The following is a 25,015-nucleotide window of genomic DNA, read 5'->3' on the forward strand; positions in this document are numbered from 1 at the left end:
ATCAACCAAATACTTAGAGAGGACTAGAATGATCCAGCAATTCATTAAAAAAAAGTATAAAACAAAACCTTTTCCCATAAAGATATCATGAATGAATGTGGAACTTGCCAAAGCCATTTTCACACATGAAGTCTGGACAATTGTAAAGTTACAAAGTTTTATTTCACATGTAATACACAACACTACTGGAAATGCTTTGTTTGTTCGGGTTAGCGTTAGCATTACTGCCTGGATAGGTCACTCATGGGGCGACACATGACACCCACTCACTCCCAGTTTATTTAGAGAACAATCTGCTTGCTGAGTTATGACTTATCAACCTGCCAGCAATACATTTTTTAATTCTAAGGCTCTACTACATCAACCGAGGCGCTCATTGAATTGTCGTGTTGCAGGGTTTCATTATGCACCACATTACTAAGACAAGGGGCACGGCACTGTCAATTGGAGATTTCACCGGAAGCAGTATATGTACTGAATAGTGTCATCGGAAAAAGTTGATCCTTGCATACTAATTGATACTAAAAATAACAATCAGCTGAAATACTCATTTGCAACAGTATCGATGCCAGCGGCACCGGCTTTGCCTCCTCCAGCTGACGGAGAACTTCATACAGCACCTCTGCAGATAGACAGGCATGCAGCAGCTGAACACGTGAATACATGAACACTAGCAAAAAAATTAGCAAAGCAGCTTAAAGTCTTACACCCCCAATCTTTACGAAGAGTTTCCTGAGGTTAGTAAAGCTCTCATTTTAACAACAGAAAATTGCTAAACAATAATCAGAAGTTTTTCCCTGGCCAATTTAACTATTAGCAATTATATGACAGCCATATTAGCCAAAATAGTTAGGTTATGATAAGGTAGCGGCTAAAGTAGCAGCTATTGCTAATGCTAGCGGCAAACTTTATTCACAGTCCTGCCTATCAGTGTGTAAACTACTACTAAAGTACTATAACTACTGCTACGAAACAGTGATAATTTGACAGGGTAATAGAATTATTTGTGTCTAATAAGTGTTATGTTATGAAAAGTCTACAGGCAGCTAGACAGAAACAGTGCTCAGCAGCTTTGCTCAGCAAAGAACTAAGATACCAAGTAGTCAGAAGCAGAGGAATAAATGAAACAGGGCTGTAGCTGATTACATTTGACTGGACCATCATTTGTTCTAATATATGTATATTTTTAAAATGTACCTCTTAATTTTGGAATATAAATGTCATGACGAGTACCAAATATTTTCACGGGTATCGGTATCAAGTTTGAAATTCTACTGTTGTGACATGCCTCATGCCTCTCTCCTAGAAATTAAAAAATTTGTTTTCTTTGTGTTTATTCTCACTTCTCATGACACTCCACTTGTAAGCTAAACACTTAAAACTACAATACAGCCTTTAAACACATCATAAAAGCTAAAATCAACAAAGATTTCTTTTTTTTTTTTACTAAAGATATTTCAAACAACCCTTCGCCATATTAAAAACTAACCTCATATGCACTCTAGTCTGCGGTTTTGTCTATTTTCTGCTGTCTTCTTCCTGCCATATGATCGTACTTATTTCTGCCACTCTTGCCCTCGCAGGTGCTGTACCACACTGCTTGACTGCCATAAACTAAACTTTTATTGAAAACAATTTCAATAAAAACTTCTTTAATAGCCTAACAATACCTCTGTAGCTAGCAGGGTGGCCGATAATTCGATGGCGACTAGCCTGAATGCGCGAACCCTTTCAAGTAGAATGAAAGCCCCAAATAGCTGAATACTGCACTGTTTTTCACTGCCTTACTCTAAATCCATCTACTTGAGAAAAATGAGAAAAACATCCCAACAGGTGACGATATCATGTTCATCTTGGCGCAGACCTCGCTTGAACCTTGACCCAAAGCGTTTACTAAATGGAGACTAGGCAGGACTGTTATCGACACTGATGAAAAAACACCAATCACAGGCGCCTCTCACGAGCCAATTAAGAGCCGAAGCCACAGAAGTGAGGCACACCGGAGGAAAACACGACACAACATCATGTTGACAACATGACGCCTTTACTCCTGCTTGGCCTGTCGAGCTCGGTGACATCGAGATGGCTGTCAGGTTTGGACACACACACCACTGTGTAGGTCATCACACACTGCAAACACTAGATTCCCCCAAGGACCTGTACAACACCAGTATAGTGTGTAGAGGGTGTGATGGAAGCAAGAGGAGGGGGGCGGCGTTGAAGGCACTGACCCACAAAAGCTGATTTCATTAAAGGGAAGGAGAGGAAAGGAGAGGAGAGGAGACAGTAAAGGTCTCTGTGTATATGACCACAAATGGAGAGAGCAGACGCCAGCTGTCACTTGCTTATGTCAGCCCTATTCTCAGCTCTTATGTGAGTGTGTGTTGTGTGCTTGTATGTGTGTCACTGTGTGATCTCAGTTAGGCTGGTTTCAATTACGGGGCAAACTTTGACCCCATGTAACCAAGTCGGGAAGGGAGCTACCGAGAAAGGTGTGTGTGAGAAAGGGAGCGGTCAACTCAGAGATCTCGAGAGTGAGAGAAGCCTTTTTTTTCACTCAATAAAGCTCAAACTTGCATCACAGTGTCATGACTTACCCTTTTTCTGGGTGGCCCTCGTTCTTCTTCCTTCGGGGCCCGCCCCGCCCCTCCTCCACTACCTGTTCGCCCCTGCCGTCCCCCTTTGCCCTCTCCAACTGGAGGTCTGATGGTCGTCCGGATCTCCGGTGGGCAAATGTAGTTCTCAAGGCTCTTTGGGGGCTTCTTGGTACGTTTGGTGGTCTGTATCTTCAGTTTTAGACTTCCTTCCTGGAAACTTGCTTCCTTGATGGAGAACTCCTGCTCCTCCATTAGCCCGTCCCCCTGCTCCTCTAACCCCTCACCTTCACTGATGGCACCGTTAATCACATCATCGCTGCGTGCCAACCCGATGCCTCCTGCTCCTTCTTGGTCCCCTTCATTTGGCCCCACCCTACCTCCCTGAAGGTCAGCCTCTTTGGGTCGGGCTGAGCCAACCAGATCCCTTTGCTCCATCCACTCTCCCACCAGAGCCAGTCAGGATGGGGGAAGCCTTGGCAGCCAGCCAATAGGAAGATAGAAAGCAGTAGTCTGTCGGGCTGGTTGGTTGTTGTCAATCAGCTACTGGGGTTGTGTTGATTGTCCCACAGGAACACAGCGAAGCCAGGGACAGTCTGCGGAAAGAGCAGGTGAATGACATAATTAGGAAAAAAGGGCGTATGAGACCCGTTCTGTCATCCCCATAGCTTCCATTCCACTGCTACCTCTCAGCACAGGCCTGTTCTCTGTCATCGCCATCATTGCCTGCCTGTTAAGTATGAAGACAAACACACACTCATCACAGAGCTGCAGAGGCATGCTGCCTAGCTATCATTTGCATTTTGTACCTCGCATAAACAAACTCATTTCTGACACCCACTTGCCTTCCTCTCTCCCTGCTCTCTTCTTTACTCCCTCTTTGCTAAATCTTCTCTCTCACCCTTCATTACTTATTCCATCCTTGTGACAGATCTGAAGCGGAGCTGTGCAGACACTAGAGTGATCAGTGCAAAATAAGACATTACTCTTCTCTGCTCTAAAACCAGGCTGAAGTTAGCCTGAGGACACAAGACCGAAAAAAAATGAACGAAGCTGGCTCCGTTTTTTTTGTTGTTTTTTTTCTTCTTCAGAGGAGTGAAGGAGGAGGGAGGGGAACACACAAGGGGGAAAAGGAAAAGCAGCAGAGAAAGACGGAGAGAAGGAATCTAAATTCTTTCCCCAGATGTGGTTTACGAGCTGGTCTGGAAAAACTAGCGTCTGAACCATTTTACACACGCATGCGGCCGCATTGCTACACACATGCACAGAAAAAAAAACCAGTGCGCGTATCCACACAGACGCACATCCAAAATGACAACGTTGCCGTACACACGCTGCACCCCCTGCTGCTATTCCTGCTCTCTGGAGAAAAACGCTGTGGCCGCTGCTTGTCAAGAGGATTCAGGATTTCTGTTTTGGATCATTGCACGTGCAGACGCAGATCCATATTACACACTCACGCCATACGTACATACACACGTGCGCTCACACAGGCCTACTTACACACAGGCGTATAAACAGAAAGCAACCAAAACAAACAGTGGACTACACTTCTCACTACAGCTCGAGGGAATCCCATCAGTCAATATGACATGAGGCATGACTGAGCGGGAAGTGGGGAATGCTGTCTCACATGCTGAGCTTAGCCTGACACCATTTACACTGATGTGAACCCAGACTAGACCACTACCTGTCGACATGACTCAAGTAAAGGGATCTTGCTTCCCGCAGACTTAAAAAGATCTGAAAGAGCACAACTGGTTCAGAGCATATATCAAGATTTGCATACCTATTAACCTAATACACTCCTGGCATGACTACTACAGTCATTTTCCTTTAGCTGTATGTGTTTTCTCAGTGTGCTGTACTGTACCAGCCCACGCTACTGTACAAACAGCTGATCCCATCATAATATCTAAGGGGCCTCAGAGCACATGCTTGCGGTGTGACTGAGCAGTCTTAATCCATAGCAAGTTTTCCAACAAAACATGCAAGACTGCACACAGTGTCCAGCTCTCAAAGTTAACCGTGTATCCTTTTTCTTCTGCATGCCCTAAAATTAAAAAAAAGTCAAAAAGACTTGTTTCAACGAACCCTCTCTTTAACCGTAAAGTTTGCCAATCTGAAACCACTTACAAGGGTTATTGATGTAGGTTCTGGTAGCCCAGTGGCGGTCAAGGATCAAAAAACTTAAGGGAGCGTAACAGCGGTTTTGCATGTTTAAGCTTATGAAGCCCAAATTGCTCACATGGCTGTACTGCCAAACATTTCCCAAAGCACATTAATACATTCTCAGATTGATTTCCTACCTTGGAAATCACTGGTTTTCATTCAAAATAACTGGTTTTTAAACTTAGCTCCTTGACGGCAGCCTGTTTAATGGAAGAATGTACCAAATTCACATTTTTTTTGGGGGGGTGACATCGTGACAACCAAGAATTTAAGTGCAAAGCTTTCTTGGCAGGGTAAAATTTCACATCCCAGAGCCTCCTTCATTTAACTCTTTGACTAACACGAGTCTTCAAAGCAGACCGTGCTCAGTGCACAACCACACCATAGCAAGTGTTACATCAATCAGTAACACTGAGACATAAATAATGCTCAGTTTGATGGATTGCCTGTTTCAAGAGTGATTTTGCATACACCCTGCCAGCATGAATGAAAACTGCTGACTGCCTGCAAGTTACAAACTCATTCCCGCAAACTCCACAGCCATCGCCGTGCTTGTACAATCACACTTTTAAGCATACAAAGTTTTACAGATATAAACAAAAGGCGGTGCAGTCCAGGTGTAGTCCCAGCCTGGTCTTACAGTGCCCACATGACCCCGTTTGGTCCTTCAGGAGCCTCCCAGTTCCTAATGTCAGCTCGGTGACTCGCCTTAATGGCATGTGTGAAAGCTGACCTGGATGTCATGTGACTGAGGACAAAGACAGGAAAAAGAGACAGCTGCCAACCACAACATCACTCACTCAGTCACACACACACACACATTAAAAAGACGCACATCCACTCTGTGCCTAAGAGTTAGTACCCCTTCACAGCTATCGCTCAGTATGACAGCAAAATGGCATCGTGCATTAGTGCAATTCTGGTCATTCTGGGCCATTACTGCATAAGCCCCTTAGCTGGGTCATGACTATTCCTTCTCCCCTCCCTGCTCGCTGCCCTAAGCGGTGTTAGTTCTGTTACTGGCAGACAGGCTGAGAGTTTATGTAAGACTGACCCCTCCTCGGGCCTCCCTCACTTACTTAGCCTGAGCCTCACTGTCTCCTCTCCCCGCTCTCACTCTCTCTTTTATGCACACAAACACAGCGATGCACACACACACACACACACGCACACACACCTCGACCAGCCTCAGACAGCAGGGTGATTGTAAGAGGCCAGACTCGCTGCATAAATAGCTTTATTATGTTCTCAAAACTGCCAGCGCTAACCAGCTTCCCTCTCAAATAGCATAAGGTCATTGCCTGTGCTGGATGTGAAAGGCTGAGAATGAGACAGTCCTCCAACATTTCGCCTTGTACTTTTACCGACAATTATGATAAAGCATCGATAATGGAGTACAGATGGACAGAACGGAGATGGTGAGCGATACAGACAGCAGACAAAACAGAGGTAGGGGAGTCCGAGTGTGAGCGAGAGACACAGAGCGGGAGAGAGAGAGAGAGAGAGGGATGGCAGCAGAAACACAACCTTTTAAGGCTGCATACCCAGCAGCCCAGTGCCTGAGGTGCACACACAAATAGCTCATACACAAATGCAGACAGATGCACGCGCACACATGCACCAAACGCCTGCGTGATTGCACAAGGTGAAGATCCTTTTTTTTTAAATTATTTCATGGTTTTTTTATGCAAACATAGTAGAAGCACAACCATCCCTGGATGTAGATGAGCATCTTGGTGTGAGATGATGATCCTAGTCTGGCTGTCATTTGCAGTTTTTTTCCCCCTTATTTTGTTCCCCGGGCTCTCAAATGAAGGGTAGACACATATGCCAATGTTTCTAGAAGGGTCCAGTCTTTGCTTGGAGACAAACCAAAGAGAATAGGCCCAGATTTCTAGTATTCACAAGTCCAATGGGCACAGCGTGAGGTTTCAAGTTTGATGTCTATTAGTCCCTCGGAGCAGAGCGAGGTGATGGAAGCCCCAAAAAGTGCCTATACTGGGTTCCCCCCCCCCCCATGTTAGCTGGATAATTGCATATATATATTTGGATATGAAATACAAAATAAAGCCCTCTCTCTCTTTCTCTCTCTCTCCCCAGCTCATGTGCATGTGTTCAGCTGCAGGGCAGCGAGAAGGACAATTGTAAAATATCATGTGTGGGACAGCCATAATTGAAAAAGATGGCCTTAAAGCTGCTTCACGCAGTCACGCGCGCACATCCACTGGATGAGCCATATGCCAGGTAGCACTAAAACCATCCTCACGTAACTCCCCGGCTGAAGCAGATGAATGTTAAACCATTTTAACTGCAGCAGAAGCCACAAAATGGCTGTCAGCAAAAACACCTCCCCTACTCCCCAACTGTCTTCCTCCTTCCCCTCACCTCACTCCCCCTCAACCTCTGTTCTCTCCCCTCTCCTCATTGCTACCTCTTCCCTTTCCCCTCCACCTCCCTATCCCTCCCTCCCCTCTTTCTGTGCGCTCTGCCAAAAGGTGCTCCAGTGCTGATATTCTGTTAAGAGAGCCTGCCAACAGTTAGATTTGTCCTTGGATCCCGTTCACATTCCCTCCTCCCCCACCCACCTTCTCTGTGATCCTATTTCGACCCAAGGTATCCAGCGCAGAAGGGGATACACCTAATCGATTTCTCATACTTTAATTTAAAGGTGGCATGCAGGCATCTAATTACTTAACCGGGAGTCTAATAGCCTGTTTCGTACTTTTGCGCCACAAAAATGCCGCCAGGTCTGGGGGAGCTGAAACTGTTAACAAGACAAGATCGATGGTTCCATCCGAGCTTGAATCACCTCTATTATCCGTTCCTCAGCCTCCTTTCCTTCCACCTACTCACGCACCTCTCTTACAGTTGTCCCTTTACTTTAACCCTTGTTCTTTTTCTTTTTATAAAATCAAGCCCTCCGATATAGCCAAGAGAACCTGATTGCACGTCAGCCCTCAGTGAGACTTGGTCATGTTTATCCGTTTCTTTTGGTGGTCTGGTTGTGACAGAGGTTTCTAGGTGCTAATGATAACCACCAACCCCCGGCCCTCACCTTCCTCCACAGGGCCATGGCATTTGGACACGTAGTTTCTGACACCCACGTGAAATTGATGACCTGCTGATAAATACAACCACAGTGGGCAGAGCTGTTTTACCAAGCTACTACATTCAGGCACACTGACATCTGTGATGACGATGCTACAGTTTGTGCACACTGTGCTACCAGTAAATAATGATGATAATCAGAATAAAGATCAAGTCAACATGACATCACATTTTTCCCTCTAAAACAACAACAAAAAAACACTGAACACATTAAGAAACAAACAAGCAAACAAAAATCACAGCTTAACTTCAGATAAAGGAACAACTGACAGGCCGAAAGAGTGACAGCCATCTGCTTGCTGCATGCCACAGATTGTGATGCTATGTGATGGACTGTCCATGTCAGTGAAGGCGCAGGTGGTCCACTACAGCAGAAACAGATTTAAACTTAAGAGGCCGAGCTGTGGTTGAGTTAAACCCTGATCTGAGCAGTGGACACTTTATCCCATTGGCCTTAATTGGTTGTTTTCTCTTACCCGCCCCCTACCACCACCATCTAATTACCAAGGTATTACACAGTAATAACAGATGGAGACCGAGTAGTACCACAGTTGTTTGGGGCTGGTGTGCGTCTCCTTGAGTGGTGGCGTGAGCATGTGCGCGCGTGCGCGTGTGTTTCGGGCGATTTTGCTGGCATGTGACTGCAAGCAATTTCACATTTAAGGAATAACAGTCTCGCGGGCAGAATATGGAAGGCTTTGTAGGTGGTGACAGGCAGCTCAAACAGCACACATGGACAGCAGACACAGGCGGCCAAGTGGCGTTACAAACACGAACACAGTTTTTCACCGGAGAGGTGCATTCAGGTGTGGAATGTGGTCAGTCAACCGGGGCTACTTACCCATGTCTAATGTTGTCTCACACTCGGCTCTAACGTGTAAATATTTTATCACGATCATTTACAATCCATTTAGAGACATTTTACGCAAGCGACGGATGGGGTGACAGCCTCCCGTGGAGCTGTCAAACGGTGCCAGAAGAGACGGATATGTTTTTTGACAGAAAATCCCGGGGAAAATGGCGTCAACGGTGCTTTGGAAAGCAAAGAGAAAAAAAAAAGGAGAGCGAGAAAATAGGATTTGCAGTCGATCTGGTGGCAGAATCAAGGTAGCCGCACAGGGGAGGAGAAAAAATCCAATCGGAAACTTGGCGCTTGGGTCCAGTTCCTGGTAGAAATAAGATCTTTAGAGGCTCTGGCGCGTTGACTCGCGCTGTGGAGAGCCGCCGCTGACGCCGCCGCCGTGCGCACTGAGTCTCCGATGCCTTGCGGGATCGCTGGTCACTCGGAGAGCTTGCACGGCACTGAGATCCCTCGCAAATCCGCTACTCGGCTGGTTTGGGAGGAGGAGGGGGGTGAGAGCAGGACTGTTACTGCAGTCAAAACAAGCCCGCATCCGACTACAAGCCCAAATCCAGCAGCGGGGGGTGGAATTTCAGCGACAAGACCGCGCTTTTAGTCGTCAGTGGGCTGCACAAGAGGCAGGAGATGGTAGTGGGGGTTGCTCGTCGCCGGTTGCACTGGGTCAAGCTTTTCTCTACCTCTCTCTCTGTGTGCCTCTCTCTCGCTCGCTCTTGCTCTCTCTCTCTGCTTTTCCGATCGGTGAATGTCAGGTCCCGGAGCCTGGTGTCTGGTAATGATCTCACCCAGCAGACTGAAAGCTCTGGCAGAGCAAAGCAGAGGGGAGAGATGAGAAGAGGAGGAGCGACATCGCCTCCCCCTGGCAGCAAACAACCTCAACGAGTCTCCCTTTTTTTTTTTCCTTTTTTCCTTTTTTTTTTTTCTTTTCCAAACCTCCCCCTAATTCCCAGGGCTTTCTCCCGTGGGACTGCTCTCATACTGGCACGGTGTTATTTTAATGTAATGCAAATAGGGAAAGCAACATCTGGCAAAAGGCTTGTTGTTTTGACTGAGTCACTGCTGTGAGGAGAAACATGTTTGGCACTGGTTTTCAACAGGTTCAGATACCTACCTGCATACAGAGCAGAAGAGACTGCGACTGAAATAAATATTTTAAGGGAAATATGCATCTGATACTATGTAACTGTAGTCTACTGAGCTTGGCTTTAAAATGCCTGAAATTGTAATGATAAATAAATATTTAATGGTCTTAGAGCTGTGGGATTTGATTAATTGGCTGGACATAAACAAACAGGGGTAAAACTGTAGGCAAACTAAGAGTTGATGTTTAAATTCACTATAGTTTCATTAAAGTTGTAGTTTTTTTGTATTATTATTATTATTAATAATTGGTGTTTGGGGGCTGTTGACTCCTGAAGTGGAGGCAAGCCAGAAAAAGTTTGAGAATCACTATCTCAGAGCAGTTATACCAGACAACAGATGTTAATTCAGCTCAACATCTGGCCAGTCCGATTTGAATCAGTTTTTGAGCTACTGTGGCTTCATTTGAACACTAACCGGGCACCTGCATGAACAATTGGGCATAATTCAGCAGCAGCATTTTATTTAAAAAGTAAAGGGCTTCACTTAATTAAACATGAAAGAAGCTCTGTCATCAGAAAACAAATTTTTTAAAAAAGAGCACACAATTAACAGCCTTAATGATATAACAGATGCACTAAGGGCAAAAAAAAGCTCCATCCCTTCATTCTCTTCAGCTTATCCTTATCAGGGTCGGGGGTTACAATAAAAGCTATCTTTTTCCATATAGTCAAAATGAATAAAAGATAACCGATTTAGAATATTAGACATGCTGTGATCATTGCCTTCACTTTGCTCGTCCAGAATAGGCAGCTTCTGCTGAGTCATAGCTTAATACATAAATCTTATCAGTAGTGGTTCTAATGCATATCCTCTGGGGGTGTTTGACATGAAACATTTTGCAAGCCCGTGGGCTGAACTATAAATAAAGTTTATCACCTTTGTCTTCGTAGGAAATGGCTTGTGCGCAAACCACTACTACTGGAATGAGCTGCGATGGTGCTATTTGGTGAGCGTGGTATTCATTTATTCTAATTCAACATGTGTGTTCAGCGAGACAAACGCTGCCACTCCACGCTGCGCTGCTGACACGTTGTATTCAGAGTAAGACAAGGTGGGTGCGTGGGTGGGGTTGAGTGGGTGAAAAAAAAGGCAGATTAGAGTGGGGTGTGCATGTGTGTGTGTGTGTGTGTGTGTGTGTGTGTGTGTGTGTGTGTGTGTGTGTTGTTCTAGTGCTGGTGCTTTCCCCTTAATATGTCAAATTAGAGGAGGATGGAAAACCCACATCAACCAGGCATGAACAAGCCAGAGTTGTTCCATTAATTCATCTTTGTCAGAAGTTATGTTTATATCGGGTCTCCATGCAAAACTTGACCTTCCCTGTATGGAAAACATTCTTTAACATTAACAAGCGATGCAAATGATGTCAGATGACCTTTCTCTCTTGGTGCCCCACAGTTACTAGCTGTTACTCATCCCTGGCATGTGTGTGTTTGTCTGTGTGTGTGTGTGTCTGTGAGTGCATGCATGCCCATGTGTCCCTGTGTAGAGCACCCACTGGGAGATGTTTCATTAGCCAGGGTGGTGTGCTCAGTAGCATGTAAACACTCGGCACAGTTTCAGACTTGTAGTTAAAAATCTGCAATGCCATCAGCAGTGTGGATGCTACTGCTTTGCACTTTGCCTGCTGTGCCACATTGACTAGTTTCACAATTGCGTTTGCATGTCTGTGTGTCTGTGTCTTTATTATATTGAGAGCGCTTTCATAACAGTGCCTTTGATCATCTCTCCATATAAGGGCATGGGGCCGGTATTAAAATATAGCGTGTGTGTATTTCGCGGTGTTTTACTTTATCTTTATGTAGACCAAATGTTATGACAGTGAAAGCAACAGTCCCAGGATTTCTAAACAGATTTGGCATGATCTGCTCTACATATTCATTAAAATAAGGCTCAGGTTTATGGCTACGAGTCAAGGCTACCTTTAAATTTGAATTAATCTGGGGAGGGGTGATTTTTATGGGTTTTGGAGGAGAGAAACAGAAACTGACTCTAGAATAAATTTAAAATAGCAAAATCTGTGTGTGTCTGTGTTCACGTCCGTGTGTGTCTATTGATCTGGGTTGTGTGCAAGAACACAAAGAGACCCCTGAGAGAGAGGGGTCAACAGCTGCTCCCCAACAACCAATCAATTGCAGTGTATCAGTAAACATTACACTCTCGCTCTCTCTCTCTCTCTCACACACACACACACACACACACATACGCGCGCCCGCGCCCGGACACATAAAGACAGCACTCTCTTCTCAAATCTGTTTCCATGGATACCAGATACAGGCGGCCAAGAGGGAGCAGTTTTGCAGCTTAAACTGTAAATATTGAATTATGATGGGGAGAAAAGAGACAGCAGTGCAGGGCAACGTTCCTGCCTGAATGATCTAAATATCTGGATAATCCTTTCATCTCTATTCACCGCTACAGGAAATCTGGTGCATCATTCATGCTCATCAAGTTCAACATAAAAAGATCAATCTGTCTTACGGATCCAGCCACTTATGTGACGCTCTATTACAGACCGAGAGCTGCCCTCATTCCTTCATCTCTCCCTGCCATTTTGTGTGTGGAAGATCTTCGTTCCCTCAAGTGGGATGCAAAGTAAATGCTTCCCTGTGCTTGATGTGCAGCGCATAAAAGTGAATTCAAACCACTTTAGCCGAATGCTGGGCTCCTCTGTGGTTTGATCAATGGGGAGAGGGGAGATTGAAAGATTGAGATGAAGAAGTGAAGAAAAAAACAAGTTAATTAATAAATGCTTTGGCAAATGTTTCAAGTGGGGGGCCACTAGAGAGCAAAGCAGAGATAGAAAAGCTGAGAGGGAAAGCAAAGGTGAATGGCAGTAATTGATTTGGGGATCTTTATAAATATTATAATCGCTGGCGTCTGCAGAGATAAAATACTAATAACGCACTTGTATTCATAACAGAGCTACGCAGCTTGACTGCTCCATGAGTGAACACGCTAACCTTGAGCTGACATTGTGAGCAGCCGAGACTCACGGTCAACCAGCGAGGGGCTTCTCTCTGGGAGTCCACTAATCTCGCAGGGCAGCGGCGGGCTCATCAGAGCTCCGAGACCTCTGGGACTGATGGAGGTAATGGGGTGAGCTGAGAGAGTGGGAGAAGGAGTGTGTATATGGGCATCAGTGAGGGGGAACAAAATAAAGAAACATAGTTGTGTGTCATGCAGGCACAAATGTGCATAACCAAAGTGCATCTGTGCACACATGTGCATGTCTGTGTGTGTCAGAAGGTGCGAGGGCCGTGCTGATGGAATGAGAAGTTAATGGGACGTGTGACAAGGTTGATTACTGAGGCCTCGGTGATCTGACTGGGTTAATGAAGTAAATGGCTCCTTGGATAACACACCACTGGGGCCATCTCTCCAGATCCTGATACGCACAAACAAATCAGAGGGGCCTTTTCTTCCTTTGCCTTCCAACTATGACTTCCCTCACTGTGCTCGTGGCCATCGTGGGTTTTGAATTAATCTTGGGGCTACATTTCACATGTTCTTTCATCCCAAAGTTCTCTTACAACACCCTGCTGCAAACTAGAAGACAAATAAGCCTATATAAGAGGTAAGGCAAACAATGGAATATTTTCTGTATGTACAGCATTAAAACAAGGGAGCTCAGCACACAGTGTTCAGCCTCTTTGAAGGATTTAAGTGGCCACATGTAGTTTGCAAATACAGCCAGACTTACATATTCAAGAGAAGATGCGCACACACGCACAAACACGCAGACAAACACAGGAAAGGAAAAGAAACACTGCCAGACTTTGTTCCCCATTTGAGGCTGCGATAGAGATTTTTCTAATGAGAGCGATAATGATGTCTGAAAAAAGACACAGACCAGAATGAAACAACAATACAGATGGGTGCTACGACAACAACAAAGACGCCCTAAATGCAGTTGACTGTGGACTCCCCGCTGGCTCTGTCTATGTGAAGAGATGACACTGCGCCCATCCCCCTGCTACTTATAAGGACATTATCATAATGTTGGCTCCGTACGAGCTCAGCTATCAAGTGGGCTCATCTTGAAGTCGTCCACAAGCCCCGGTGTACGCAGATGCTTCAGATGCCTGAGGAAGACAGTGGTGAACAAAAACATTTCTGCCCTAATATTAATTCAGACTGACAGCTCTGCCATCTAACAATGCAGCCCAGGACTGACAGCACCAATTTGACAAATCTCTGCGTTGGTTGTAAACACACAGCAGCACGGAAGATAATGATTGTCCTTCTGTTTGTCCTTCTGCTTTCTTATTGTCTTGTCACTACAGACATCTGCAGAGAATGAAAGGGGCAAAGTGAAGCATGTTTGTGGACCATGTGTGGCTGATGCTTTTGCAGTAAGTCAGTAGTTTTAAAAAAAATGGTGTGGAAAACCTGGCTTATGTGCTTCAATAAAAAAATAGAGATGAAAAAAAAAGTAAAAATACAAATGTCAGCATCTATTAGACGTATGAATAATGAATAATTTGTTCTGAGAAACAGATATTGTTTGTCACGGCTTGTGTGAACCTTCACACCTCAAACATCCACCCTACAACATCCTGTTGTGTTATAACTGTGCATGTGGTCAGATACAGCTGCATGTGTATGTGTGTGTGGTGTATGTGTGTGCATGTGTGTGTGCGGGCCTGTGAGAAAGAGTTAGAAACATAAAGAAAGAAAGAGAGAAAGAGGAAAACTCCCTAGATGACAGAACGCAGCCACTTCCCCAGAGACTCTGTGAGTAAAAAGAGGACAGAAACCTACAGCAGCAGGTGTGTGATACAGCACTGACTGTGATAGCGCTGAATCATTCATCCCTTACGCACTCGGTGACACCATCAGAGATCTTTTTTAACCTTTCATTTCTGAAGTATTGACCCAAAACACTACACTTAAATCACTAAAAATTAGAACATAGCAAATGATGACCAACAAAAAAGACCAAAAAAGAACATCCGGTGTGCATCATTCAACATTTTAGGGCATATTCTCGAGGCAAACTTGAGATTGTGACACTGCTCTTCTGCAGAAAAATTGCCTTTGCACTTCAACATTTCACTCCATCAACACATCTTCTATTCCGCATTTTGAAGAGATATGCATGGTTTTTGGGTGGCAGTGACTTAAAAGAAATCTGTGAGTGTGTGTAACAGCATGTGTGTTAAATGCACATTTTTAATAAGGGCGAATACATTTTTATTTAATTTTCTGACATCTCTGAACAGGTCACCCAAAATGCATCCTCCTCACACTCATCACAAATGAGCAGATTATCATAGCTGTGCAATCAGTGTAAAAATTGTTTCTGAGGAAGAATTAGGTGGCCACATACCACACACACATACACACAGATAAACGACATTTGGTCTGCATTTGTTGTTTACTGTACATTGTGTGAACACTGTCCCATCTGAAGCTGCTTTCCAGCAGCAGGATGTGGTGGCGAGACACGTCCTCGCTTAACAACACCCACTTCCTATGAGTTTGATAAACAGCTTTGTGGTTTCACTCTCCTCCTGCCCGTCAAACAGAGGTATACACACAAACACGCGCGCGCACGCACAAATATGCACACACCCGCTCAACAGCATCACCATCTGCTAATGTGACACATAACCAGAGTGAGTTATTGTTGTGCATAATGTTACCCATAGTGTCATGTGATTTACAGAGACAAACTATACAAACGCTACCAGAATCACTTATGTCTCTCTTCATCCGCAGTCTTACCGAGACACTGAGGGGAATGAGGCAAGAATGCCTTTAAATCATGGCAGAATTAGTAGGCATCAATATGTCATATTTGTTTTAAAGCAAGTGATGTAAATGGATCTGAGTTATGTCAGCTGTGGTCGTTAACGTCCCACATTGAGCCCCTCCCCCCACGTGTGTCCCTAAAGTTTGATTATAAGATAGTAAAGTCTTCTCTTCTCTTCTCTTCTCTTCTCTTCTCTTCTCTTCTCTGCATGGTTGCATGGGCACATACGGTCCTGTCACTCACATCTGGGAGCTGTCAGATGAATGTGCACACATCTGAGAGGAGAATGAGGGGTGTATTAGGCCTGCTGATCCTTCACACCCCTCTTGTCAAACTTAACATAAAAATGAAAGTCAGTGGCGAGTGTGCGCGTGCGTGCATGTGTGTGTGTATGTGCGTGTGAGGCAGCAGACGAGGAGGGTCAAAGGAGAAGAGCCATGCCTAATCCTGTGGGATGTGAGGGTATCTCACTGCGTATGGAGATGAGATGTAGAGATGTGCTCAGTGGTGCATGGATCACAAAACCTTCCTAACTGACAGAAGAGACTCCCAGGAGACAGATGTCAAACTGCTAACTGGTGAAAGAAAAATAAAGGGGGCAAAAAAAGACAAACTGTGAGGAAAATAACAGTACTGCATGTTGCATCATAACAGTAAAATGTTAGATATGACAGAGGCGAATGAGGCTGGAACTGAGATTAGATCTCCCCTTCACTTATTATTAATCTTAGTAGTAGTAGCAGTATTAGTATTGTTAGTATTATTAATATTATTATTGTAATTTAACAAACCTTTAAAAATCCAGTGAAACAAATCCAGAATAAATAAATCATGCTAGGTTTTTTTATTTGGCTCTATAATTTGGTTCGCGGTGGTGTTGGATAAATAAAATCGGTAGGTGTCGCTGTTGTTCAATTTAAATTTAAAGCCTCTAACCCGGAAGGACTACTTGCGGTCCTTTAACAGAGCAGGAAGTGCCTCAGCACGACACTGACAGTTATCTATCATGGCCCTTGATGTGAAAAGCAGAGCCAAGCGGTACGAGAAGCTGGATTTCCTCGGAGAGGGTCAGGTAGGGGGAAAGATATTTAAGAGATATGTGTCTTTGCTTTTTTCTTCGCACGTCCTTAGACCGCTGTGTTTATTGCGTAGAAAGCACGATGGCGAGCTAACAAAGCGTTAGCTGGTTGCTAATGTCAACAAAGCATCCGTGGTTCATGCTGCTCTGCTTCTTGTGCCAGTAAATTTCACCAAAATAAGTTTAAAAAAAATTAAAACTTTTTGTTTTTTGAATATTGTTTTTTCTCTGCAGTTTGCCACAGTGTACAAAGCCAGGGACAAACTGACCGACACAATAGTTGCCATTAAAAAGGTAAAAGAAACGAGCTATTTACTACTACCATTCACACTGTTTGTTGATGAGTCGCAGTAAACATTTACCTGTTTATTCCCTTCAGATTAAGGTTGGCCACAGGACTGAGGCTAAAGATGGTAAGTGCTGGGTCCTATCAATATGCTGCAGCTCATTTTCATCCGTTTTATATATATATAATTTTTTTACGTATTTATTTTTTTAAAATAGGAATTAATCGGACTGCACTCAGAGAAATAAAACTGCTGCAGGAGCTCCATCATCCAAACATTATCGGGGTAGTTAAATGTTCATCGCACATCATCATAATCTTGTGTTACTGGTATCGATTGTATAGGAAGATACCTTAATCTTTCTATATTGTGCAGATTATTTATTTTTTGACCTAAATATTGTTGTTTTATATGTGTGGCAGCTGTTGGATGCTTTTGGACATAAATCAAACATCAGCCTGGTGTTTGATTTCATGGAAACAGACCTGGAGGTGAGTAGAGACCTAAATAGAAGTGTGGAGGGATTTCATACACCGCATTTGTGCACTTTTAAAAAATATTCACTTTCTTATTAGTTTGTGGGGGTAAATAAAAGGGGTAAATAGATGGATAGAATAGGTAGCAGCTTCCCACTTCCTTAATAATTTTTTCTGATTTACGACTTTAATGATTGGGGGAAAAAAAATAAAAAAATTCTCAACACAATTTTTTTGCTTTGGTGCTTCGTAGTGCTCAGTTGTCACTGTGTAAGTGGGAGCATTTCATTCACAATTGTAACTAAAAATAAAAGCATTATGGGACATTATAAAATAGGGTTAAATCAACTGACAGTATAACAATGTGCTGCACTGTTCATTAGTGTAAATATGTTTAAGTAAAAGCATAAAACATTTCATATCACGTCTCCAAAAATATGACTTTATGATTTTTTTAGTCAAACAAATCTTAATAATTGTTCCTATATCTCAGAATAACAAGGAAAAGTAAACATTGAGGAAAAGAAAAGTTATAAGACACTTGTAACAGTGTGAATATCTTAAAGTGAAAACATAAAACAATGTAACACATACTGCATTACTAGCTGCAATGACTATATACCTACACAGATACATATACATCAGTTCTCCAAATCCTTAAAATCTTCAAGCAAAAAATAAACTATGAATAAAAAAATAATACAATAAACATTTCCTTAAAAACAGGAAGGTTTTTCCCCTCATTTTAAGAACAGTTGCATTAAATATTATTATTCTCGCATCAATTTGTGAGCAAATAATAATTTAGGCTTTAATCTCATTCCATTCACACATTTACTTTTACCTGCTGCTGGTTTTTGGCTAAGAAGACTAATCTGTTCACAGCTTCGGGTTTAGTAAACATTCTTTTGCATAGCTCTGATGGGGGGTTTTTTGTGTGTGAATTTGGTGAACGAAGTGCAACATGTTACCAGACTTCGTTGGGACCTGTCGGCACTGCGTCTTACAAACTGTTTCTTTTATTTCTTCCTGAGCAGCTGATACATTTTACTTCTCGGCTTTAGTCACCAAGGAAGAAAAAAAATTGTGTCAAAAAATAATTCAAAATGTTGAGATTAAACTTGAAGTAGTATTTTGATAAAAAACTTGAAATAAGTGTCGATGTTATTTTCTCCTCAACTCTATAACTTCTCTGTTGGAAAGGGGTGTTTGGAAGGCCACAAACACAACAACCAGCCGATCTGAGCACAGTGTGAAAGAGTAAATAGAATACATTTCTTATCTGTAGTTAAATATTAATAATATAACATTAAGAGCTCTTAAAGTCACAAACAGACTGCCAAATCTTAGACTTACTTATTTTATTTTTAGAAACATCTTCCAGTACAGTGTTGCCTAGAGGGTACAGTATTGTACGATATTATTTATTTGTTTGTTTGTAACAAAACCCTAAGATGTCATGTTTTGCATTATGGCTGCTTCTGTCTGGAGATTTGTCAGTCATCTCTAATCTGTTAAACATTTCTTTAAAAAAAAGTTTTCTTTTTAATGCTGCAGTTCCCTTGTGGGCCAGCAGGTGGAAATTTTACCCTTTGTTCACATTCGTAGTGTAAGGTCAGACTAAAGTAGAGTAGCCAAGAAAGCATGAACAAGAGGTCAAACAAAGTGTCACCAGTGCCAAGCTAGGTGTTACTCTGGCTTTTATTTGGATTATCTAAGCATAAAAAGGCTCCAAATAGACGCCCACCAGCAATACTTTAGACTAGAGATGGCACGATACCACTTTTTTATGTCCGATACCGATACCGATATCATAAATTTGGATATCTGCCGATACCGATATGAATCCGATATAGTGTGTTTTTTAATCAATAAAACTGTTTTTTTAATATCTTGCTGCATTTTGTATAAGTTCATACTCAAGTTTAAATAAACAACAACACTAAAGCTATTCTGTTATACCTGTATGTAAAAAAATACACTGCACCCAAAATATTTCATAGTTCAGGAACACTGATCAATCTAATAAACTTAATCCTCCCTATTCTGGTATTTTAAAGAGTACTTAGCAGAAATATTAAGCAACCTAACTAATAGGGTTGCAAACTCCCAGCAAAAAAAAAATAGGAACCACCCCCACCCTCCACCTCATGATGCTTAATCGATGTAATCAACTTTAATTTGATGCAGGGTGAAAAAAAAAAATGCACAGAAATAAATTATTTTTCAAGAATAATTAAATAGATTCAACATCTTTCTTCAACAGAATTGCAGAATTCACAGATGGTACCTTCCCAAAGGAAAAAGTACTATAGCTTACTAGGGTATATTGGACTTAACAGTTACTATATACAGTAATGGACTTCTATACATTTTAAATCAGATTAAAACTTTGGGTGTAAGATTCAGATAATTATTTATTAAAAGCTAGACATTTTAAATGAGAATAAGAAAGAAAAGTATGTCTTTGTGCCCCTTTTCCCTGTTCATGCCCCTATCGGCCCCCTGGCTACACTTTGCTAGATCCGCCCCTGCACAGTTACCAGCTGTCAGCTACGAGAAAAGGATCCTGGTGTAGAAAGTAATATTAAATAAATTCTAACAACAGCTTATCAAGCTTAAACTGCTGCTGTTGTTCAGCCGCTGGTTTCCTCTTTCTGGTGCAAAGTGGACCAAAACAAAGAAGAGAGACGGACTCATGACAGAAAAGCCGATCAGCTGATCGTTAAGCAGTTTCAAGATTGAAGTAGCCACAGGAAGGTGAGGGAGAGAGAGAGTCAGTCGCTCCATATATCGGTTGTTAAGCTTAACATGGGAACGCTTTACAAACATTCAGAGATGAACTTACACACTTGCTTTACTTCTCTCTGGGATAACTTCCTCGGAGATGAAATGCTGGTTTGGTAGCAGGCTACAAATACACACAGCCGCTCTATCACGTGAGCACACTGCTCCTACGTGCTACGGTTATGAGCCGAGTTACGCCGTGTCGCAAGTTTTGTGAGGTGTTTTTTTGATATTTAATGGATCGGATTACATTTTTTATTTCTCGCCGATATCCGATCCAGTAATTTAGGTCAGTATCGGACCGATACCGATACGTAATATCGGATCGGTCCATCTCTACTTTAGACCCTAATGGAATGATGCAAAATAAGATAAACGCACTTAAAAATAATCAATATCACTCTGCTTTTGGCTGCTCAGTGAAGTGATGCCATTACAGGCAGCAGAAAAACAGGATGCACATGAGGATGAAATGTGATGCTGATCTTATTACCAGTGCTAAAAGCCTATATTATAAAAGCCTATATATTTTTGGACTGCAAGATTAGCTTTAGTTAGACTCTTGCATTCAAAGGTGATGATGGTTCTTGTTATGAAGGCTGAACTGTTCTATCTTGGATGATTTCTTCAGACGGATATTTTCCAGATGTTTTCGATTGTCTTGTCCACTCAGAAAAAGTGTATTTTAATTTTGTGTGTGTGGCCTAGAGCTATGAAAAAACATGAATTAATGCATGGATGTTAGTAATTATGAGAAGTCTGGCTGTACGTATGACTCTTGGTCTTTGTTTTGTTGTTTTTAAGGTTATCATCAAAGACACTAGTTTAGTCTTAACTCCAGCCAACATCAAAGCCTACATCCTCATGACTCTGCAGGGATTAGAGTATATGCACCAGCACTGGGTCCTACACAGGGTAAGAAAACTTGTGTGCAGCATTCACACATAAATATGCCCATGTCTAATTTGTAATTTATATTTTGGGCCTTTTCCTCTTAATTTTTTTTCTTTTTTTGTGCAGGATCTGAAGCCCAATAATCTGTTGTTAGATGGCAGTGGGGTGTTGAAGTTGGCTGATTTTGGTTTGGCCAAGTCTTTTGGCAGTCCTAGCAGAGTCTACACGCATCAAGTTGTTACCAGGTCAGATCAGTCTCCATGTTACCTCATTAAAAATACAGAACTTCTCCAGAGTTAGTCTCATTAGAAATTCTTCAGAGCAGCAATATTTTTTTTAAATGTTTTCCATGATTTAATAAAACATTTAACCAAACTAGGACTGGTTAAGTGTGACAGAATTATACTAAGAAGTCCAGGTTGCAAGGTCTGTAAAATATGTCTCTATTTGTTGTTCATTCATTCATGTCTTTCCTAGGTGGTACCGATCACCTGAGCTCCTGTTTGGTGCCAGGATGTACGGTGTGGGTGTTGACATGTGGGCAGTGGGATGCATCTTGGCAGAGTTGCTGCTTCGGGTAAATAAACCTCACTTCAAAGATATGAGCACGTAGTCGCAGGGGACGCAGCTATTTTCATATTCATGCTAATGTCTTTCTACACTCCCGTTTGCTGTAGGTTCCGTTCCTTGCTGGAGACTCGGATCTCGACCAGCTTACTAAGATCTTTGAGGCTCTGGGAACACCCACAGAAGAAACGTGGCCTGTGGGTTTGTTTGGGGGTTTTTTGCTGTTGAAGTTTTGTTTTGTTTTTTGTTTTTTTTTTACAGTTTGGCCTGATTTTGATGAGATGTGGGGATTCTTGCTTACATTGTATTGTTATATCTCTCTTTAGGGCTTGAGTAGTCTACCAGACTATGTGTCCTTCAAAATATTCCCCGGCACACCGCTGGAACATATATTTAGTGCAGCTGGAGACGATTTACTTGAGCTGCTACAAGGTCTCTTTACCTTTAACCCTTCAGCGAGGACCACAGCTACACAGGTAATAAGCTAAGCATTCTTACACTGCAGTCTATTTAAAGATTGATGGATCGGCTTCAGCACTGAAATCCTGTTGTTTCATTTGTAGCTCCCTCAGAATTACAGGCCTCGCTTCAGGCAGTACGACTCTCATTGTGATCAGCCGGTGAAGAGTGTCCTTTACTTTAAGAGTGTAATGCGAAGATAAACCACTAATAGACTTGTAAAACTTGACTTTACAAGACTTGCAAAACAAAAAGTAGACATTTCACCTTCGTACAAGTCATGATGTGGTTGCCACACAGCTTTGTGCTAGGAAGAATAAATAAATATAAATGCTTATTATTTGCTTATTTTTAAGTGCACATGTTTTTTTGGGATGTTTGGGTAGACGAGTTGTGAGCAAAAACTGTACCCGAGTTAAGTAGCTGTTATCCTCTTCACTGCCGCTTCCTTGTGCACCTCTGACTCCCAGTGCTCCCACTGGTTGGAATTTGTCCTTCGAAGTTTCTTCTGTCCAAATTATAACCTTTTAAATTTCAATATTATTTTGAAACAAGAACATCACAAGGATTTAACTCTGGAAAGAAGAAGTGTTGGTGAGCAGCGATTGTGTTAGTGAAATGTGTAGTCTGGAGAACTTCTTAGTAGTAGGTGTAAGCAGGGGTGTGATGGCACACTGTTCAGGTTGTTTGTTCTTTCTCAGAAGTCTCAGTATGTTAGTAAAACTCACTATTGTCTGATCCAGGCGAGTGAATGCACTCTGCATAGCTAGTGCTCTGCCAGTGAAAACTGGTTTCTTCTCCAGTCCTAGGCACAGAGCCTGTTTTCATTACCTGTGACAATCCCTGACATAAAAGCTCGGTCAGTCTGATACAGGAATTGATGTTTGCCTTCTGTTTGAGCTCTATCGTAAAATTGCAGCTTCAGTTTTATTTACATGGCACCAATTCACAACAGTCACCGCAAGGCACTAAATAACTCATAATACTAGAGAGAAAACCTGAACTATCTCATTTTGCGTTAATCATAAACTAAAGGACTGTGCTTCTGCATTGTTCAACAACTACATTAATCACACATCTTCCACTTTCTCTATTACACGTCTCAGTAATAAGAAAAAAAAACAGCTTGCATCTTTGATACATCAAATTAGAGACACAACTCTGATGTTTAATGCCACAGATGTATAAAATGGTGTTTTCCTTTATTCTGCAGGCTCTAAAGATGAGGTACTTCAGCAATCGGCCTGGTCCCACTCCTGGTCCCCAGCTCCCCCGGCCAAACTGTTCGGCCGAGGCTTTGAGGGAGAAGGAGACAGTCGGGCTCAAGAGAAAAATTGAAGGCCTGGAGAATAGTAATGACCGGATATGATCTCATATTTGCACTAAATCCACTGTGTGTGTCCTTAATCCATAAAAGACCACCCTGACTCTGGGTTAAATATTTTCTCAGTCATGTTGTTTATATTGTGGTTTGAGCAGCAAAAACTGAGGTGTCTGCGACACTCGTTTGAGGCAGACTTTAAAGGGGCTGAATATTTTAGAACTTCCAACACTGACCTGATTTTTTTTCTTCTTCTTTTTTTTTATAGCATGTTGTGAGTTTTTTGACTGCTTCTCGCTGAAGTTAAAAACCTAACCTAGCAATTCAGCGGGTGTTGGCTGTACATTTAGCTGCAGTTACAAATTCAGAAAATACTGAATTCGAACACGCGCCCACAGTTTCGTGGCTAGTGGGAGGGTATGTTTTACTAAAGTGGAATCTTTTAGTGTCACTGGGAGGTTCAAAGCTTTTCCAGCTCCTCTATGGTTTGGAAAATATCTGGCTTTGACTTTTGTAACATTTATAACAGAAACCTTGGTGCCTCTTGGTAGCGTGTTGCTCATTATAGGCTTGATTTGAGCATGTGGCGTACATACACATAGAACAGAAATACGTGTCTATCTAATCTAACTTAGGTTTTTTTAAGTTTTGTTTTTTTCTTCTTCTTTAAATAATGTTTATAACAAAACTCTTTTTGTTCTTTTCAGCTGCAATGAAGAAGAAGCTCATTTTCTGACCAGGGACCGGGTTAAATCCGAGGATCACCACTGCATGGCTCAGCTTCCTGCATTTCTCAGGACTGTCCACTGGAAAAAGAAAAGGGAAAAAAGTCTATAACCAGCAGAGGCTCCCTCACGTGTGGTTGACTTTAGGACATTTTAGAAGTTGTAGCCAGCGTATGTGAATCGTTAACTCTAAAATGCTGCTGTGTCCAGATGGCCAGCGATTGATCTACAGCAGAGGGCTGTTGTCAGTAGCGTTGGCTCTGGTCCTCCTTCACTGATGACTAAACTTTGTGAGCCTGTGGGGAAAAACGTCTATTTATGTGTGTGAAAAAGAAAAACAAACCAACATGTGAGGATTTATTTCATGTGAATGTTTTTGTATTGTTATTATTTTGTATGCCACAGCAATAAAAGCTGCGTATGCTCATGTTGAAGTTTCCTGTTTGGATTAGAGATGTGCTGGGGTTGGTAGTGATGGTTTTATTAATAGCCTGTGTGGTCAAATCTGAAAACCAACGTCTTCCTAACACTTATGAATTCACACAGTAACAATCCACACACATTACTGACTGATTTCACATCTACAGCATTCACTTTGCCTGTGAGCTGAAGTACACTTGTGGTTTGTTCACTCAGCAGGTGGAGTGAAGCAAAAACACTGTCTTCAGGGCTCACATGGTGACACTGTGCTTCAGTATCATGCCGCAGTGTGATACTAGATTTGTATTTTCTGCTTCCTGTCCTTTCTTTTTGACGTTACATTGATCCGATGCAGTCTGACATGTCGGAG

General features: G+C 42.5%; 2 protein-coding genes across 2 annotated transcripts in view; one reads left to right on the top strand and one right to left on the bottom strand.

Annotated features, from left to right (window-relative positions):
* The window catches only part of setbp1 (SET binding protein 1), a 37,917-nt gene extending 28,323 nt beyond the window's left edge, over positions 1–9,594 (bottom strand). The window contains exons 1-2 of the mRNA XM_031755372.2: positions 8,716–9,594; positions 2,598–3,190 (exon numbers count right to left, since the gene is read on the bottom strand). Coding sequence (XP_031611232.2) covers positions 2,598–3,032 — 435 coding nt within the window. The 5' untranslated portion in view covers positions 3,033–3,190; positions 8,716–9,594. The remainder of the gene's footprint in view (positions 1–2,597; positions 3,191–8,715) is intronic.
* A 7,001-nt stretch (positions 9,595–16,595) lies between these two features.
* Positions 16,596–24,663, top strand: cdk7 (cyclin-dependent kinase 7). Its single transcript, XM_031755477.2, has 12 exons — positions 16,596–16,703; positions 16,944–17,003; positions 17,089–17,122; positions 17,214–17,281; positions 17,419–17,487; positions 21,064–21,174; positions 21,280–21,398; positions 21,631–21,730; positions 21,831–21,917; positions 22,047–22,196; positions 23,393–23,531; positions 24,208–24,663. Exons 1-12 carry the CDS (start codon positions 16,638–16,640, stop codon positions 24,234–24,236), a joined length of 1,032 nt encoding a protein of 343 aa, XP_031611337.1. The 5' UTR covers positions 16,596–16,637; the 3' UTR covers positions 24,237–24,663.
* The last annotated feature ends 352 nt before the right edge of the window (positions 24,664–25,015 follow it).

This window comes from Oreochromis aureus, linkage group 12, assembly GCF_013358895.1.
Source record: "Oreochromis aureus strain Israel breed Guangdong linkage group 12, ZZ_aureus, whole genome shotgun sequence".
In the NCBI taxonomy this organism is placed as follows: Eukaryota; Metazoa; Chordata; class Actinopteri; order Cichliformes; family Cichlidae; genus Oreochromis; species Oreochromis aureus.

Excerpts from the sequence above, each read along its gene's own strand:
- cdk7 (XM_031755477.2), top strand. The coding sequence starts at position 16,638 with ATGGCCCTTGATGTGAAAAGCAGAGCCAAGCGGTACGAGAAGCTGGAT. Across the intron at positions 17,004-17,088 it reads CAATAGTTGCCATTAAAAAG|ATTAAGGTTGGCCACAGGAC; the intron begins GTAAAAGAAACG and ends TATTCCCTTCAG. Across the intron at positions 17,123-17,213 it reads CAGGACTGAGGCTAAAGATG|GAATTAATCGGACTGCACTC; the intron begins GTAAGTGCTGGG and ends TTTTTAAAATAG.